This window comes from Protopterus annectens, chromosome 13.part0 (assembly GCF_019279795.1).
Source record: "Protopterus annectens isolate FY-2018-M chromosome 13.part0, PAN1.0, whole genome shotgun sequence".
NCBI classification, from domain to species: Eukaryota; Metazoa; Chordata; order Ceratodontiformes; family Protopteridae; genus Protopterus; species Protopterus annectens.
In genome coordinates this window covers 795,832,743-795,850,109 of record NC_056747.1, presented here as the reverse complement: position 1 = coordinate 795,850,109, position 17,367 = coordinate 795,832,743, and the positions used below count along the sequence as shown (strand labels likewise).

General features: G+C 39.2%; 1 protein-coding gene across 1 annotated transcript in view; it reads left to right on the top strand.

The window, feature by feature from the left end:
- The window catches only part of LOC122787678, a 970,705-nt gene that overhangs the window by 847,848 nt on the left and 105,490 nt on the right, over nucleotides 1-17,367 (top strand). Inside the window, exon 16 of the mRNA XM_044054524.1 lies at nucleotides 9,274-9,365. Within this exon, the coding sequence (XP_043910459.1) occupies nucleotides 9,274-9,365 (92 nt within the window). The remainder of the gene's footprint in view (nucleotides 1-9,273; nucleotides 9,366-17,367) is intronic.

Sequence of the window (17,367 nt, the reverse complement as noted above, 5' to 3'; positions counted from 1 at the left end):
ACCGCTTTCGTCCGAAGACTTCATCAGAATAAAAAAGAATAAATGCACAAAGTTTAAATACATTCAAGTTAATTAAACAATTGAATACTTTATTGCAAACAATAAAAATTAGTACTTCAATTAAAAAAGGAGGTAGCAACATCATTCCTTTTATGGAGATGCAACTTCCTGTGTTTCAAAAAACATTTAATATTGACAGCTTCATTTATACCTGGATATTTGTCAGCTCTTAATTTCATTTGCCAAAAAGTTTCTCTTTGTAATATGTAATTTTTAAAATCCCCCCCTCTCAAGTCAGCCTGACAAACTTCTAGTATAGAAAATAAAATTTTTTTTAAATTAGGACAAACAATAGAATGCTTGTACAAAGCACTAGTTAAATCTTTCTTTTTTATGTCGTAAAGATGTTCTTTAATACGAATCTTAAGACCCCTACTGGTCATTCCAACATAAAAAGCTGGACAAGAACTGCATAAACTGATGTATACTACACCACTAGTGTCACAATTGACACTGTTGGGTGCAGACAAGATTCTATTGTGAGATTCTATACTGATATAGGGTCCCACAGAAATGTACCTGCATACATTACAGTTATGACAACACTGCATGCCTTTTTAGTGGTAGTCGTATTGTCATTGTAACTGTTTCTAAACTCCAAAATTTTTTTCAAATTACGAGTATTTCTAGACACAAAGACAGGCTGATCACCAACTACCTTAGATAAATCCAAGTTTCCCCTAATCACCGACCAGTTCTTTCTAACTAAATTTTGTATATGTGTAACGTCACTACTCATTTCAATAGAACAAACCAAGTTGGTATTCAAGTTACCCTTGTTGGTGGTATCAATAGGAATAATGTTGTCGTTGGTTTCTAACCTGTTTGTATAGTTGAGCAACGCTGGATACTGTGTTGTTCGTCTATTCAGAATATCTTTACTGGTATTAACCAGTATTGATTTATGGTACCCTCTGTCAATGAAAAGGGAAACTATAAACTCAAATTCATCCATCAAGTCAGTTTGTTTAGAGGTCATCCGACAAGCTCTAATAAACTGGCCCCTAGGGATGTTGTTGATAATGTGTCTAGGATGATTGCTGGAAAAATGAAGGTACCCATTTGTAAAAGTCTCCTTTCGAAAAATGCTACTGTGGAACCGATTATCAATGTCGTCCCATTTTAAACAAACATCTAAAAAATTGACTTTAAGACCAACAATTCCTTTTACAAACTTTAAATAGCTTGAAAGGGTGTTGACCTCAGTGACAAAGGCATCAACTGTGTCAGAATTACCATCAATAATGAAAAACAAATCGTCAATAAACCTGCAATAAAACAAGATGTTATACTTCTGATTAAGAGAGGGAATGAATTGGTGCTCCCACCATGCCATAACAATATTGGCGTATGCCGGAGCAGCTGGGGAGCCCATGGCCACACCTCGCTTTTGTCTATAGTATGTTTTACCAAATAAGAAAAAATTGTTGTCTAATATGATTTCCAAAAAATTGCATATAGTGGCAATGGTTTGGTAAAACCAGTGTAATTATGATGTAAAAAAACGTCTAACTGCCTCAACTCCCTCATGGTGAGGAATGCAGGTATACAATGATATAACATCTATTGTAAAAACAATGTGCCTGTTAGGGTCAAAAAGATTTTCCTGAAAATGTTTGTTCAATTTAGTCAGAAAATCCCAGGAATCCCTAATAAATGAATCATAATGGTGTAATATTGATCCGAGGGCACCATCTATAATAATGGAAATTCCTTCTGTGATGGAATGAGGTGAAGACACGATTGGCCTGAACGGTGGGTCTTCAAGGTTTTTGTGGGTCTTGGGTATTCCAAAAATGACCCCAATTCTGGGTTCCTCCACCACACAAAAATCGTAAACTTCTACACTTATGTCACCTGACATAAATGCATCATACAGGAGAGAGTGAATGAACCGCTGTCTCCTTAAAATTTCAGATAAAGGAATAACTTCGTATTCATCACGATTGTTTAAAATATCTAACATTTTAATATTGTAAGAATCCTGTTTCATTATTACAATGTTACCCCCTTTATCACTTTTCATGTATCTAAATTCCTTGTTCAAAAACTGTAAATTATGTAAAGCTTTCCTTTCATCTTTGTCTAAATTGTTAATGCACCTACGATTATGTTCCAATAAGTAGGTGACATCCTGAATGCATAAATCCTCAAACACTCTAATTGTATGCTGTAGTTTAGGTGTGAAACGATGGTTTAAAAAGAACTTTGTCAGTACTAGAAATATCTTGCATTATGTATGCCAGGTTTAACTTCCTGGTGTACTTCTTAATATCTAATATGGTGTTACCAATATTAGCTCTGTTACTTGGAACATAATTTAAACCATAGTGCAAAACTTTCAATTCACAATCAGTGAACAAATGCCCACTTAAATTTATTATACTGAAATGTTCATAGTCTTTGTTCAGGTCTCGTCGCCTGAAGAGTTCAACCCCAGGAAGGTACGACTTCTGGTGAGAATGTTCGTCTTCGTCGAGTAGTTCCTCTTTTGAAAAAAAGGATTAACATTAGAATGAGATTTAGTCTTAGTAGATTTGTCCTTGTCAGAAACTGCGCTGTCAGTCTTATCATTACTGTCAAAGTCGGTAGATTCCGTAACAGTAATACAAGCCTCTGCATTGGTAGGGTGAGAAGTACTAACCGGTGAAGTGGAATGTAAAATGACTTTGTCAGAATGAGTGGATTCTTTCGCATTAGCAGCTTCAAAGAAAGCACCAGTGTTAGGTACACGCCTACTCGTTAGATTAGGAATTTGCTGTTGGTAATGGTTTCTTTTAAAGGAACCAACAAAGTCATGATAGGCAGTTTTGTTTTCATAAGAAGAAATATCCCTTACTAGTTTCGACTGCTTTCTGTTAATGACATCAATAGAATACTGTTCAACTTCACTTGATAATTTATGAAATAAGTCATCAAATGAATGGTCAGTTAGTTTTTCTCTAAAATAAGATTCAATAGCTGTGATGTCATCCTTTAGACAACTAATTTTAACGATGTTATTGTCTACTAATAACTCCAAAAACTTTATACCAGCGTCGTTGAAAAAACAAACCAAATTATCAAAAAATGGTTGCCCAATAGACACCCCGTTAGGACATTTAAAAAACCAGAGCCCTTTGGGCACTATGTTCAATTCAATACATTTCCTGAAATAACAATTTTCAAATTCTAAGGACCGGTACCTTTTTAAAAGTTTCAGCAAAGTGTCACGTTTACGGTTGTATTCCTCACTGTTCAGTCCTTGACCGGGTTGATTGAAATGACAAAAAGGATTGTTCACAGGTTTGAAGAAATGGTTAGTGTTCTTATAACCTGGTAAACATCGGCGATGTTCGTTTGTAGGTTTGTTGACACTGAACGGTTCACCGGAAACAGGAATATTGTTAAGATCAATGACGGTTTCCATTTCACGAAATGGTTCAACAGGACTGGAAACATGAGCCAAACTTTCTCTTTCAGATGCTTTTGCCACCAAAAACTTAAGCGAATTTTGTATGTCTATTAAGGTCGTAACTAACAAACCATTGATGTTACATCCGTCAGAACTAGGCGTAGGATGTAATGTCATGTTCAATAACAAATCCTCCACTGCTTCAGCCATAAAAAAGGCAAATAGAAACAAATGATCCACCAAAAAGCCTGTTTTTTACACAACACCCGAAACCAACACAGCAGAAGCAGCAATCAGAGGCAGGCTGGAATGAATGAATAACAAAAAAATAGCGTAACAAATTTTAATTCACCACTTTCGTCCGAAGACTTCATCAGAATAAAAAAGAATAAATGCACAAAGTTTAAATACATTCAAGTTAATTAAGCATTTCATTGTTTGTCCTAATTTTAAAAAATTTTTATTTTCTATACTAGAAGTTTGTCAGGCTGATTTGAGAGGGGGGGATTTTAAGAATTACATATTACAAAGAGAAACTTTTTGGCAGATGAAATTAAGAGCTGATAAATATCCAGGTATAAATAAAGCTGTCAATATTAAATGTTTTTTGAAACACAGGAAGTTGCATCTCCATAAAAGGAATGATGTTGCTACCTCCTTTTTTATTGAAGTACTAATTTTTATTGTTTGCAATCAAGTATTCAATTGTTTAATTAACTTGAATGTATTTAAACTTTGTGCATTTATTCTTTTTTATTCTGATGAAGTCTTCGGACGAAAGCGGTGAATTAAAATTTGTTACGCTATTTTTTTGTTATTCATTCATTCCAGCCTGCCTCTGATTGCTGCTTCTGCTGTGTTGCTTTCAAACATATAACCACAGTCAAGGATCAGCTGTCAGGCAGAGCAAATCAATTATTCTGGGTCCCCCCCCCAAAAAAAAATATATAATGCCACATTTATTGACAATTAACTGAAGTCCTAGGTGCATTGCCTATTTATTTAGTTATTAAGATGTTACTGATCTCATCATAATAGATATGCATTTGAGTACTGTCAGACACAATGCTTTTGACCAGTGGTGTAACAATACCTCCCAACTGTCCAGATTTTCCACAGAATGTCCAGATTTTTGCCTCATATTGTTTGTCTGTTTCTCATAAAATTTTGGTTTTCTGGCAAATCACTGGCAAATCATTGAAGATTGAAGTCAGAAAAAAAATGATAGACATTTGAATTTCAAACTTCATACCCTTCAGAAAATCCATGTTAATGTAAAACCTGTTATTCTATCAACTTTCCAAACTTGTAAGAGCAACATTTAAAAATTGTCCATATTTTTGTGCCTTTGGCTTTGTCCAAATTTCTTGCTCTAAGGTTGAGAGGTATGGGCATACCACAGAACGTCATAGTGGGTACTTTACTATTTTGTATCTTCTCTGAGAAAAATGTTGGTGACAGCTTGTAAGGGAAACATTTGTAGATGGCTTCAAGGTCAGAAATATTATTACCATTCCAGATGTTAAAGTCCTGCAATCGGCAGGGTGGACAAAAGGACCAAGCTGTGTACACTTGTAATACTCTGACAACAGTCTACCATTTCCAGCAAAGAAATGAAGTATCTTACACTTTGAGAAAGGACTTCTATAAGCTTTGATTATAAAATGGATGGTTTTCCACTCAAAATGGACACTATCTTAAGAGGTCTAGGCACGCTTACTTATGTGTGCTAACCCTAACCCTGCCCCTGCTCCTAACCCCAACCCTGCACATTACCTTATGAAAAACCCTTTCTCTAACAGTACCTGTACAAAAGACATTTTGACTCACTGCCCATTCATTACACACATGCACCCAACTAAACTATCCACTTATCTAACCATAACCTACAGACACTTGCACATATACTCCCACACCGGTGCTGAAACTTTTAATATGTCCAAAAGTTTCAGCATTGGCATACACACCTGCTTAGCTTAACCTAAATTAAATCTCATACAAAGCACTTCCCTTTGATATTACTAAATATGGCAAACCCTACATGCTTGATGTAAAAAAAAAACAGTAGTTTAATCAGTATGTGTGCGTGTGTGTGTGTGTGTGTGTGTGTGTGTGTGTGTGTGTGTGTGTGTGTGTGTGTGTGTGTGTGTGTGTGCGCGCATATAATGCAAGCCTAGAAACACACTGGAGGTTGTTGTGTCTTTTGGCTTTTCCTGGTTAGGGGTCACCACAGTGGAACTCCAGTCCTCAAATGTTTGTCAGATGGATTTTTACGTGCCGAGTTGCCAGCCCTGACACACAACCTTCAATGAAGGTACGCCCATTCACACATGTCTCCACACAGAAGACACTCTAGCTGAGAATTGAACCAGACAGCATCTTACTGTGAGGTGACAATGCTACCGCAGCACCACCACCGCAGTAGAAACACACTGGAGGTACAGGACTATAAAAACAGAAAGGTTTATTAATCCATAACAGAAGAAAAACAGAAAAATAAGTCCACTTGGCACTGTGTTGCTCTCCCACTCTCCTTTCCCCCATTTTATACTGACTTGGCATTTCAAACTGTTGCATTACCTCTTTCCTATTAAGTGCATTGCTTGTCTCAATGTGTCTATAGGTTCATATCTTCATAGGTAAGTACTAGGCAATCAGTCTTCAAACTGTAACTCATGTGCAAAGGTTTCCTCCAGTTCTAAGAAAGAAATTATGAAAGATAAATGATACAGACTATGGAAGATGAGACAAGACTTGGAAATGTAGGAAGAAAACATGATAGTTTAAATTTAATGCAGAGAAGCTCAAAGTGAGGCAGAATGCTTTAAAAAAGAAATGGAAAGATACAGAGATCATAATATGATAAAAACTTACAGATACATGTCAGGAATCCATAGATTCCTCATGTTGTCACCTGAGGAGATCTCCCTAATTAAAAACCTTATTCCATCAGCTGATTTACTTCTGTGGCTACCAAATGCTGAGCTGTATTGGCTGCAATTTATGCAGTATTTTTAATGTGGCTAGCCACTTGGGGTATCTTGATACCCACATACAGTGACAATTCTATGGAGTCTGTACTGGTTGCCCTCTTCAGTCTTACACTTTTATAAAGTTCTCAGCCTAATGCCTCCCTTAGCTCAGGGAACTTCTTGACTGGAACTTCTGAGGATTCAGCCTGACTCATCTGATGTGCATTAATTTTCCTGCCAAGGGCCATGTCTTTGAAACTTCTTGCCAGGTTGGTGAATCTAAATCTGATGCCTGATTGATTTAACTGTTGCTTTAAAGCCTACTTTTCTGGCATGGTCTTTAGGGGCTAGTTAGTTCAGCTGTATTTTTTAACCATAAATATTTTAGGGTCTGTGTCATACCATCAAACGGACACATTGCTGAACGTCATCTTGTCGACCATGCAGGCAGTCAACTCCCCTCACCCCCAGCTAATTATACATGCCAACTCCAGGATCGCACTACAGTGGGGAAAAGGGCAAATTTCCTGTTCCCCATTGTAATGTGATCTCAGTCAAAATGGTTTGACGGCCTGTGTTAACAAGATGATACTTTCGACAGTGTGGCCATTCGATGGTCTGAAATGGGCCAAATATTTTATTAAAAGAATACCATCAATAAAACAACGGGCATATATTATAAAGGTAAAACAGCTATAAATTCCATCCAATATAAAATTGTAAAAATCATTAACTTCAGCAATAGTTTATTGCATAACAGCCATACGCCTTGCATTAATTATTAGTCTGAAATCAAGAAACAAGCCAAGTTTTGATGATCTGACATTTTTTAGTTAAGAAATCATTACTGGGTCCTTATTGAGATCCTAATTCCAAAATATATAACTGTTGCATTAATTGTTTAAGATGCAACAAGGTTGGGGGGGGGGGTTCTCAACTTCCATTTTTAGTGATATATTTTTTCACTAGAAGCATTATCATGTTAAAAGCTGCCAACTTGTATTTAGTAAATTCTGAGGACTCTAACAAACCCAGAAAAAAAGTGGTGTTAAGAAATCTCCAGCTGATGTATTTGGCTTAAAAAGTAGCCAGCTTGTCTTTAAACTTATCCAGTAATGGGCAATCCCAAAAGGTATGCTTGCAGTCAGCCGGCTCAGGATGAAAACAGCATCAGCACCTGAAAGGAATGGCTGGAAAAATTTGGGATAATTTAGCCAGGGTGTAGAAACAGTTAATCTGACACTGTCAGCCAAAAAAAAAATGAAGGCTCCTGGATTCCATGGCATATATAAGGACTGTTAACATCCTTTCCCTGATGGCTGAGGATATGGGGCTTGCCAAATCTCTTTCCCACATCAATCGGAAGAGGTGTATATTGTTCAGCTTTAAGCATAATAATAGTTTATATGCCATACTAATACATCCCTTCATTTGAAGTTGTTGTCTAAATAACAAAATCCACTGAACTGTCTCTGGATAATCTTTTTCTGGCACCTGAAATCTCCAATATTTTCTTAATTCCTGAACCAAATGTCTATGTAAGTCTCTGAAGGACTTGTCAAGCTTGTACTTTCCCTTGAAATCTTCACATGTGATGATAGTGTTATTTAAAACCAGTTGCATCCAGAATTGCAGTCCCACACAGGATCTAAGTTGACTTTGAGCCTGATGGAATAAAGCAAGTAAAAACGAGCAGGCTACTGAAAAATGACCAATAATCCAACAAAACAGTACTTTGGTATGTAAAAACGGAACAAAGTGAATCTGAAGCAGTTTAAGAGTTTATTCCACTAAAGCACGCACTATACACATTGATGGAATAAGCTACAATGACTGCTCGACCTTACTATAGGAGTCAACTCCTTCCACTAGGCTAATAAGGATGCCTGAGATAAATAGCCTCCCAGATATCTACATACACCCATCTGTATTTTTGTTTGTATATATTTGTTACTTGTTTGTGAATGGCATTTGCTTTTTTTTAATAGTGTTTAGTCTACAGGCACTTAAATATATTTGAATTTAAATACGAACGTCCTCCTGCTGGGCAAAACATATACAAAAAATAATACCGCAGTGGACAAATGACAGCTCCTTGTAAGAGCAGGCCTGACTTCCCAAGTCATTGATCTTGGTCCCAGAACTGTATATTAGCTACAGCCATCAGATTGGTTTGTAAGCTTTGCCATCCTATGATGGCTTAAGCTGGACAACTGGGCATAGGGATAATTTGGGAGCTAGAGAGTTCAATGCCATGCTAGATGGTCATGAGGGCAGTGGCCATGGTCAATTCCAGGAAAGATTGTAGCAAAAAAGTAACTTATTCTTTTATATTTCCTCTTCTGAAAGATGCTGCCTTCCTGAGCTTTATGGACTCCCTTGATATACTTAAGTAGAGTGCATAAGGTATTACCATCCTGCATGCTTACTGCTTTTCCTCACTGCAAGTGATCAGCATGCTAGAATCAAAAAGGAGAACTCCAGCATCTTTCATATCTAAAAGAACATACTCAGGTACTTTAAGTGCATGATTTGAATATATAGAGCTTGTAAGCTCATCCAATTACTGTCACCAAAGGCATGATGAAACTCTACGGGATGATATCTGATTTCTGTCTTATTTAACACAGTCAAACATAGGTCCATGTAGGGGAATTGCCACCTACTGAGGTGGATTGAACTCATTCTCTAATTCTGAAGCTTAAAAGGGCTTGTCACTGAGAAGGACAAAGTAAATTTATCACCAATGAACAAAATATTAAACCTATCAGGAAAATGTTAGGCTTTTCTTAAGTAGATCATATTATCTGTAGTATAAGATTTTTAACAGTTTTTCTTGTTGTTTAGCCTTGCAGCTCCTCCTCCTTCCAGAGCTTCAAATAACCCTTCTCACACAGAGCAACAAACAGTTGTCAGTGAACCTGCAATGACTTCTACAGGTATGTGAAAAGATTTCTCAGTGACAGCAAGCTAGTATACTTTGCATTGTTTTGGTTGCTTTGGCCTGTGCTTTCTAAGAGGATGATTGATGCAGAGACAAATGGTGAGGCAGAGTGATTTGCAAGTAACATGTATAACTTATACATGCGATTCATTGAGAAGGCATTTGGTGCCACAAGGTGAAGATCTGTTTTATTCATATGTATATATATATATATATATATATATATATATATATATATATATATATATATATATTATATGTGTGTGTGTGTGTAAATGCTCCAAATAAAATTACATTCTGGGGAAACATTAGCAAAAGAAAACAAAATAATAAAAATAAAATAACAGTATATTTTTACACCATAGACAACATGGTCTGGGCTGGCATTATACTCCATCCTGTTGATACTTGTAAAGTTTAGCTGTGACTGATGAGATGTCATGCTGTAGACCAGTATGTTGTCCAGTCAGAATGACTTTGGCGATACCAAGGCAAAGTTTCCTTTCTGTTAGAGTCCATTGTTTGTGCCTGTCTGGAAAGCTGACAAAGCTTCAGCTTACTTGAAATCCAGGTATGGTAGTAGATTGGAGATTGTCTAAATTGGAAGGGTTCTTGCTGCTAAGCATATGTTCTGTGCTTTGTATGGTATACTGCTAGATAAGGAAGCTACCTTTGAGCCGAGTTGTCCTCCTGTCTGCAGTAGGGAAGATGCTGGATATAAATCTAAAAAGAGATAATACAAATTGTTTTAAAACCTGTGTTACAACAGTAGAGTTGCTGCAAATATCTCTGCTTAGCAGACACTAGGGTCGGTCTTCTTTCCTGCATTATTGCCATTACATCGTATGCCAATGCAATTAGCTTGCCACAGCAACATTTTTATTCTTTTTGAGAGGTTGAAATTTGTTAATAGTATCTTGGGTTAGAGATTTTCAAGTATGGTTGCTCAACCCAGAATCCACAAAGAAAAGATCTTTGAAGTTCTAAGCTGAAAGTTGGAAAAAATGGTTTCAGTCCACCCTCTACTGCCTCTATGTCTTAACTTGGTAGAGTCACTAGCTTGACTTTAGTCTTTCAGCAAGCGTACTCAGCTGTCCAACTACTGAGTAACTTAGTCTTTCAGCAAGCGTACTCAGCTGTCCAACTACTGAGTAACTAGAGCATACCTAAATATGCCACAGGGGTCTGTGAGATAGTTTGCAATGTTGTTGTTGTTGTCTTTCGGCTTTCCCCGGTTAGGGGTCACCACAGCGGAACTCCGGTCCGCTAATGATTGGCAGTAGATTTTCACGAACGCCGAGGTGCCAGCTCGACGTGCAATGTTATTAACATAATGTTGTGTTTGAGCCCCTTGACTATCCCTACAGGAATATTAACATATACCAAGGAACTAGTGTACTACTGATGTTTGCAATATATTTTGCAATGTCGTTAGCCGCTCGTGGAACTTCCAAAGATAACAAACCAGCTATGGCTGCAGAGAATATTAATGGCTGTCAGTGAGCAGATTTTTTCTCCTCTGTATGTACTAAAAGCCTTTCTGGTGATGCTGCTGGTTGCTATAATGTTAATGTTACAAGCCATCCATAACATTCTCAAAACCATTTGGCTGTACTCACTAGGAATCCTAAGACAAGTAAATCAGTCTGGCATCCTTCTATGTAATAGAAAGAAATGAAGCTCTCTTTCCTGCATTTTACTGGATGCTTTCCTCCAGTTTCCAGTGTTCCTTGCTACCTCTAACACTCAAAAAGCCACTAAAATCTGTCTGTGGGAAATGTTAGCAGATTCCATTGAAACAATATGGCCACCAGTTTATGCACTGTTGCACTTCTACCTAAATTACTGTGACTCGTCAGCCACTTCATAATGTTATTAGCTACCACTGGCACTCATTTTAACCACCTGCTTACACATACAGAGAATGCAACAGGCACCAGTGCAGCTATATACCAATCCATCAAACTTGGCTAAGTTCCTGAGGGTCTGTGAACCACCAGACATTGTTACTAGCCATCCATGGTAGAAACAAGGTCTACACGGAATCTTAAATACCAGTGAAAAAATCTGACCATACTTTTATGCATTGAAACCTTCTCAACTATGTTTTGGAAGGGTGGGGCTATGAGACACTTCACAGTGTTATAGCTAAGTCCTAGTATTCAGAAAATTCATCCAGCTCTGACTGTGAGAAATGTTAATTACAGAGATCAGTGAACCAGTTTGCTTGCCAGTCAATCCATGTATCCTGTCTATCTAATCTATCTACCTACCTACCTATCTATCTATCTATCTATCTATCTATCTATTTATCTATCTATCTATCTTTATCTATCTATCCATTATCTATCTGTCTTTATCTGTCTGTCTCTAACTGTCGTCTCTCTCCTTCCCTTTCTACCCCCATCACCATCTGAGTAGCCAACACACAGAACTATACTGTTGATGTAGTGCCTGGTAGAGGTTGGGTTGTTACATATGCAGTACATATGGCATTCAGTGCTTCAGTCCTCTACATCATAATGCTGTCTCAAATGAAAGATCATCTGTGATTTAGCTACACTTCAAAAATGTATGTATGGATCATTTCATACTGAATAGATGTCCTTCCATTTCACTGTTGCAGTATTCATTACAATAGGGATTCTCTGCCAGTGCCAAAGCCTTTATGTTGCTTTAACGTGTGTCATATGTCACACATATGTTTTTTGCTTATCAGTCTAAACACAATCTCTTGATTGTCGGTCTGAAAGCCTGTTCCGTTGCTGATTCACCAAGCCATTACAGATAAGTGCCCTGTTGATTTTTTTGTATTTTATCTTCTTTTCATTGCTTGTGGGGTTTCCTTGTGGGAGACAGATTCCCTATAAAGACCGTCATGAGCACTGCTTGTTCTGCTTTGGTGCTTCACCCAACAATACGTCCTGTTCAATCTGTCAGGCTTTTGTTCCCAAAACCCTCCATAGTAGGCTTTCTTCTTTGGATTTGTATCTAGAGAATCAATGTCTTAAGCTTTCAGCTAAAGACTCTATGGAAGGAACTTCCCGCTCCAAAGGACAGCCATCCATGAAGAAGAAGGCCAAGAGGTCGAGGCCAAATTCTTTTGCTGTATTGCCTCCACCAAATGTCTCTCCCAAGGTTAGTGAAAACCCAGAGGTTCACCCGGCTCCATTTTTGACTCTTTGGCTGCGATTGTTTTAAAGGCCAGCACTGATCCAGCTTTAGGCACGTCCTTGGAGGCCTTGCAGATGTCTACATCGGATGAAAAGGGGGAACCACAGCTGATTATTTCCAAGGGGCCTAAGGGTGTTCCTCAATTTTTAATCAGGGAAGAAGTTCCTGCTACAATTATTGAATGCTGTCCAGGGTTGGAGCCTTCTACACTTCATAAGGTGGACATCCCCTTAAAGAAAAAGTAGAAAACTAAGCATATTACTCCAGCTCCTAAGGACCATCAGAATGAATGGCAAAGTTTCATTCAAGGGTTGTTTAATGCTTTGATGGCTTTAAAACCTCCTCAGGATGTTTCTGTTCCAGCTCCTTCTTGTTCCTCTACTCCCCTTAAAAGACCCAGGGAACAGGATTCCTCTGAAGAGGAGGCGGATTCAAATGAGGAATCCCTGGCCTAATCCTCTCAGATTCCCTCTCCTTTAGATTATGGAACTGAATAAGAGGAATCTACTAGTCCTGATACTCCTTTTGCTGTAATTATTTTGGGACACAATCTCTAGAATGATGGAGTTTTTTAAATGTGATTGTGCTCAGGTTTCTGAAGTGCAGAAAAGGTAGTATGAGGTCCTGCAGATAGACTCTCCCAGGCCTTCTGCTGTACCTCCTGTTTTGGCTGCATTGTTGGATGCCTTTTCTAATGCTTCTAAAGCTCCTGACTCCCAGCCCCCTGTTCCCGAGAAACTTGATAGGTTTTATAGGGTGCCTAGGGACTAAATTTCTCTATAAGTGCCCCAAGCCATCTCAATTGCTTCCTTCTCTTAAGTTATTGCCTTCTGACAAAGATAGCAGAACTATCGAATGTTTGGGCAAAAATGTTTACACCTCTGCTACTTTAGCTTTTAAGGCTGTCAATTAGCAGACCCACATGTCTAGGTACATGGTGGCTCTTCTTTCCCAGGTCTGTCAGATAATTTCTGATCTTCCAGACTATGAAGGGAAGACTTCTGCTCTTTCCTTGTTAGGGACTTCCTCCCAGGTGGCTAATCATTCCATCAAGTGTAGTTATGATGCAATAGATGCTTCCTTTAGGGCTACTGCCCTTGGGTCTGCGATTAGGAAAGATTCTTGGCTTTGGCTTCCACCTTTGCCTGATGATATTAAGGCTAAGTTGATGGATTCTCCTCTGGATAATAAACACTTGGTTGGCGAAGCTGCTGCTGATTTTAAGTCTCTTCAGGATAAGGGCAAGGCTTTACAGGAACTTAAACATGTTTTTGTTTCTCCTGTACCTACGTTTCAGAGAAATTACCCCAATAAGCCAGCCTTTGTTCATAGGCAATGTTGCCCTCTCCCCTGGGCAAGAAAGGTGGGAAGTGGGGTCCTCCTGCTAAAGCTATTCAGACTTTTGTGGAGCAGAAGTCTCCTTTTCCTGATAAACCAGGTGCTGTCTGACTATCCTATTCTTCCCAGCCACATTCCTATTTCTCTTCACCTTTCTCTCTGTTTGGTTACAGATTAATCAGGACTCTTGGGTTATGTCTGTTATCCACCAAATGTATTTCATGGTCTGGAAATCTCTTCCACCTTTTATGGGAATTCCTCAGCCCCCACAGGAACAGGTGTCCTTCTTTCCAGGGGTGCTTCAGGATCTCTTTATTCATGGCACTATTCAAGAAGTTCCAGTTTCCTAGAGAGGGAGGGGGATTTTTCTCCAGTGTGTTCCAAGTACCAAGGAAAGAGGGTACTTGGAGACCAATTACAGACCTCTCTCATCTAAATACTTTTCTGAAGCTTTCCTCTTTTTGAATGTTGTCCCTTCAGACTTTGTTCCCTCAAGCTTAGACGGTGTCTCTGGATATCAAGGATGCTTATCTCCATATCCAAATTCATCCCCTTTCCAGGGAGTTTTTATGTTTTTCTGTTGCTTCCTGGCATTTTCACTTCTCTGCTTTGCCCTTTGGCCTTTCTACTGCCCCAAGGGTATTCACCAAATGCCTTGCTCCTGTGATTGCTTTTTGTAGGCTAAGGGGGATCCAAGTCTTTCACTACTTGGACAACCTTCTGTTTCAGGCATCCTCTCCAGAGATCTTGGTGCAAATTCTTCACTTTTCAATCTCCCTTTTGCAGAGCCTGAGGTTCACAATAAATCTCAAAAAAGTCCTTTCTGGCTCTTTCTCATGATCATGTCTTTCTAGGCTAGGGTACAAGATCCAGACTGTTCCTAAACTGGCATCCCTGCCTCCTCCCAAGGCCCTAACTCTCATTTCCTTTTTTCAGTCTCTCCTTCCTATCACCTCAGTATTAGCAAGGGAATTTCTGACAGCTGTGGGGTTCATGGCCCCTTTTCAGTGGTTTCTAAAGTTAGCTTGGCTTCAGCATTCTCATCCCTTCAATTTCTTAGTTCCTCTCTCAAACAGGAACTTCAGTGGTGGATTCAGCAGCTGACTCTCAATCCAGGGCACCATTTTCAGCCACCTCTTCTCTCTCAGGAGCTGTTCACAGATGCCTCAGATGTGGGATGGGGAGCAGGTTTTGGCTCCCTAAAGGTGCAGGGAATCTGGTCGCCTCTTCAAAAAAAAAAAAAAGAAAAAAAGAAAAAGATCACATCAGTGTCAAGGAGATGAGAGCTTTTCTGCTGGCTCTTCAGGCCTTTCATCCTCTTTTCTCCCCAGGAACTCTCAAGGTGTTTACAGACAATGTCACAGTGATGTGGTATGTCAAAAACAAGGGGGGCAAGGTCTTATCTTCTTTGTCGGTTAGCTATCCTAGTATGGGAACTAGCTATCCAGTTCCAAGTGATTCTTCAGGCAGTATATATTCCTTCAGGTCAAAACACTGTGGAAGACTCTCTGAGCAGGTCCATAATTCAATCCCACAAATGGATACTTCACAGGGATGTGTTTCTAGTTTCTGGACCTTGTCCACCTGTGTGGTACTCTACAAATGCATCTTTTTGCCTCCCCTCTGAACAAACAACTTCCTGTATATTGTGCCAGAGTCCCAGGTCCTCTGGTTTGGGAGGTGGATGCCCTCTCTTTTTTCTTGGAAGGGGATGTTTCTTTATGCTTTCCCTCCCGTTCCTCTCATTCCAAAAGTCATGTTCAAAATTCAACAGGATACTCCCAAAATCTTGTTGGTGACTCGCTTTTGGCCAAGACAGCATTGGTTCCCTCTTCTTCTGCATTTAGTCAGGGGCAATCACAAGTTACCTCACAGGGTGGACCTTCTCAAACAAGACCAGAGATCTCTCATTCATCCCCACCTGTCCACTCTTCAACTGACATTGTGGGTGATAGGATTTTGATTCCACATAGACACTTTTATTTCTGAGGACATAAGAAAAACCACCACAAATATGAAGTTTAGTTCGTTTCTTGGTTATTTCTGAGGATATGTTTAGGGTCCTGCAGGAGGCCAGGAAACCCACGGCTAGGAAATCCTACTTATCCAAATGAAGGAGGTTTTCTGTTTGGTGTCCTTCTCATAACTTGGATTCACTTTCTGTGGATGTTCCTTTGGTTCTGTCTTATCTCCTTTCCTCAGCATGGACATCTCCCCAGTCCCATGTGGCATGTGACTGCTACCTAAACACCCTCTTGCAAAAAGGGCAGCCCATTCCTTGTCCAGTCTAACCTAGCATCTTGGACACCTACTACTTCTGGATTTCAGCGTCTCCCACCTTGCAGACTACAGGACATAAATTCCCAAGAAACATAGTCCTAAACACCCTCTCGTAAAAAGGGCAGCCCATTCCTTGTCCACTCTAACCCAGCATCTTGGACACCTACTACTTCTGGATATCAGCGTCTCCCACCCTGCAGACTACAGGACATAAATTTGGAAGAAACATAGTGTAGGTGATTGCCTATGGGTTTTACTATTTATTTTCCCTCTTTGTGACACTTTCTGGCTGCACACACGCTCGGACAGGCAGTATTCCCGGCCGTTTTATTGCTCATACACTTGGGACAAATTAACCAACTAGTGGTGGTGCTTCTCTGTCTTGGCCACTAGATGGCAGTCTATCACTGTAAATAATAAGCTCCCGCAGTCCAATCCCAAAAGCCAGATAACTAGCTGGGAAAACGAGCTGGAAAACAAAGGTTACGGCTTTTATTTTCACCTAACGGTTGTTACCCCAAGCAAGTGAAGGGCATCCAGACCTGACTACAAACTCTACCAAACTAAATGTGTAAGAAACGGTCCCAGCAACACAAAACAAAAAAGTGCTGTTACTGATTGTTTCTTAAACTCTTGCCTGGTTGTTTTTTGCCTGATTGTTTCTTAAACTCTTGCCCCCACATCAATTACATTTATACCCATACTCCTAAACTCTTGCCCCCACATTGATTACATTTATACCCATACTCCCCTCCATTACCTCACAGCTCCTCCCACCTAACTAATTAATCCATCTCCCATAACAATCAATTAACCTAAGCTAATACTACACTTATCACATGCCGAATATTACCCCACCCACTCTATCAATTCCCTAACTACAAATAACAATGCACAAAACTAATACCACCCATTACTAATTCCCATGCCTCACTACAGCAAATTAAAATAGCTACCAAATTTAACAAACTCCTCTCATATCTATTCCAACAACTCACATGCTGTGGGGACATTCACCCCTACCCAGGACCACACACAGCAACCATCCCAAACACCAATCAACATAATCCCTTATTCCATAGACCAAAATCCTCTCTCCTCTTTCGTATTCTAAACATGAGGAGTATCCTTAACAAAATCCATGACCTTCATGCCCTATTATCCCTATACAAACCTGAAATTGTCCTATTAACTGAAACCTGGCT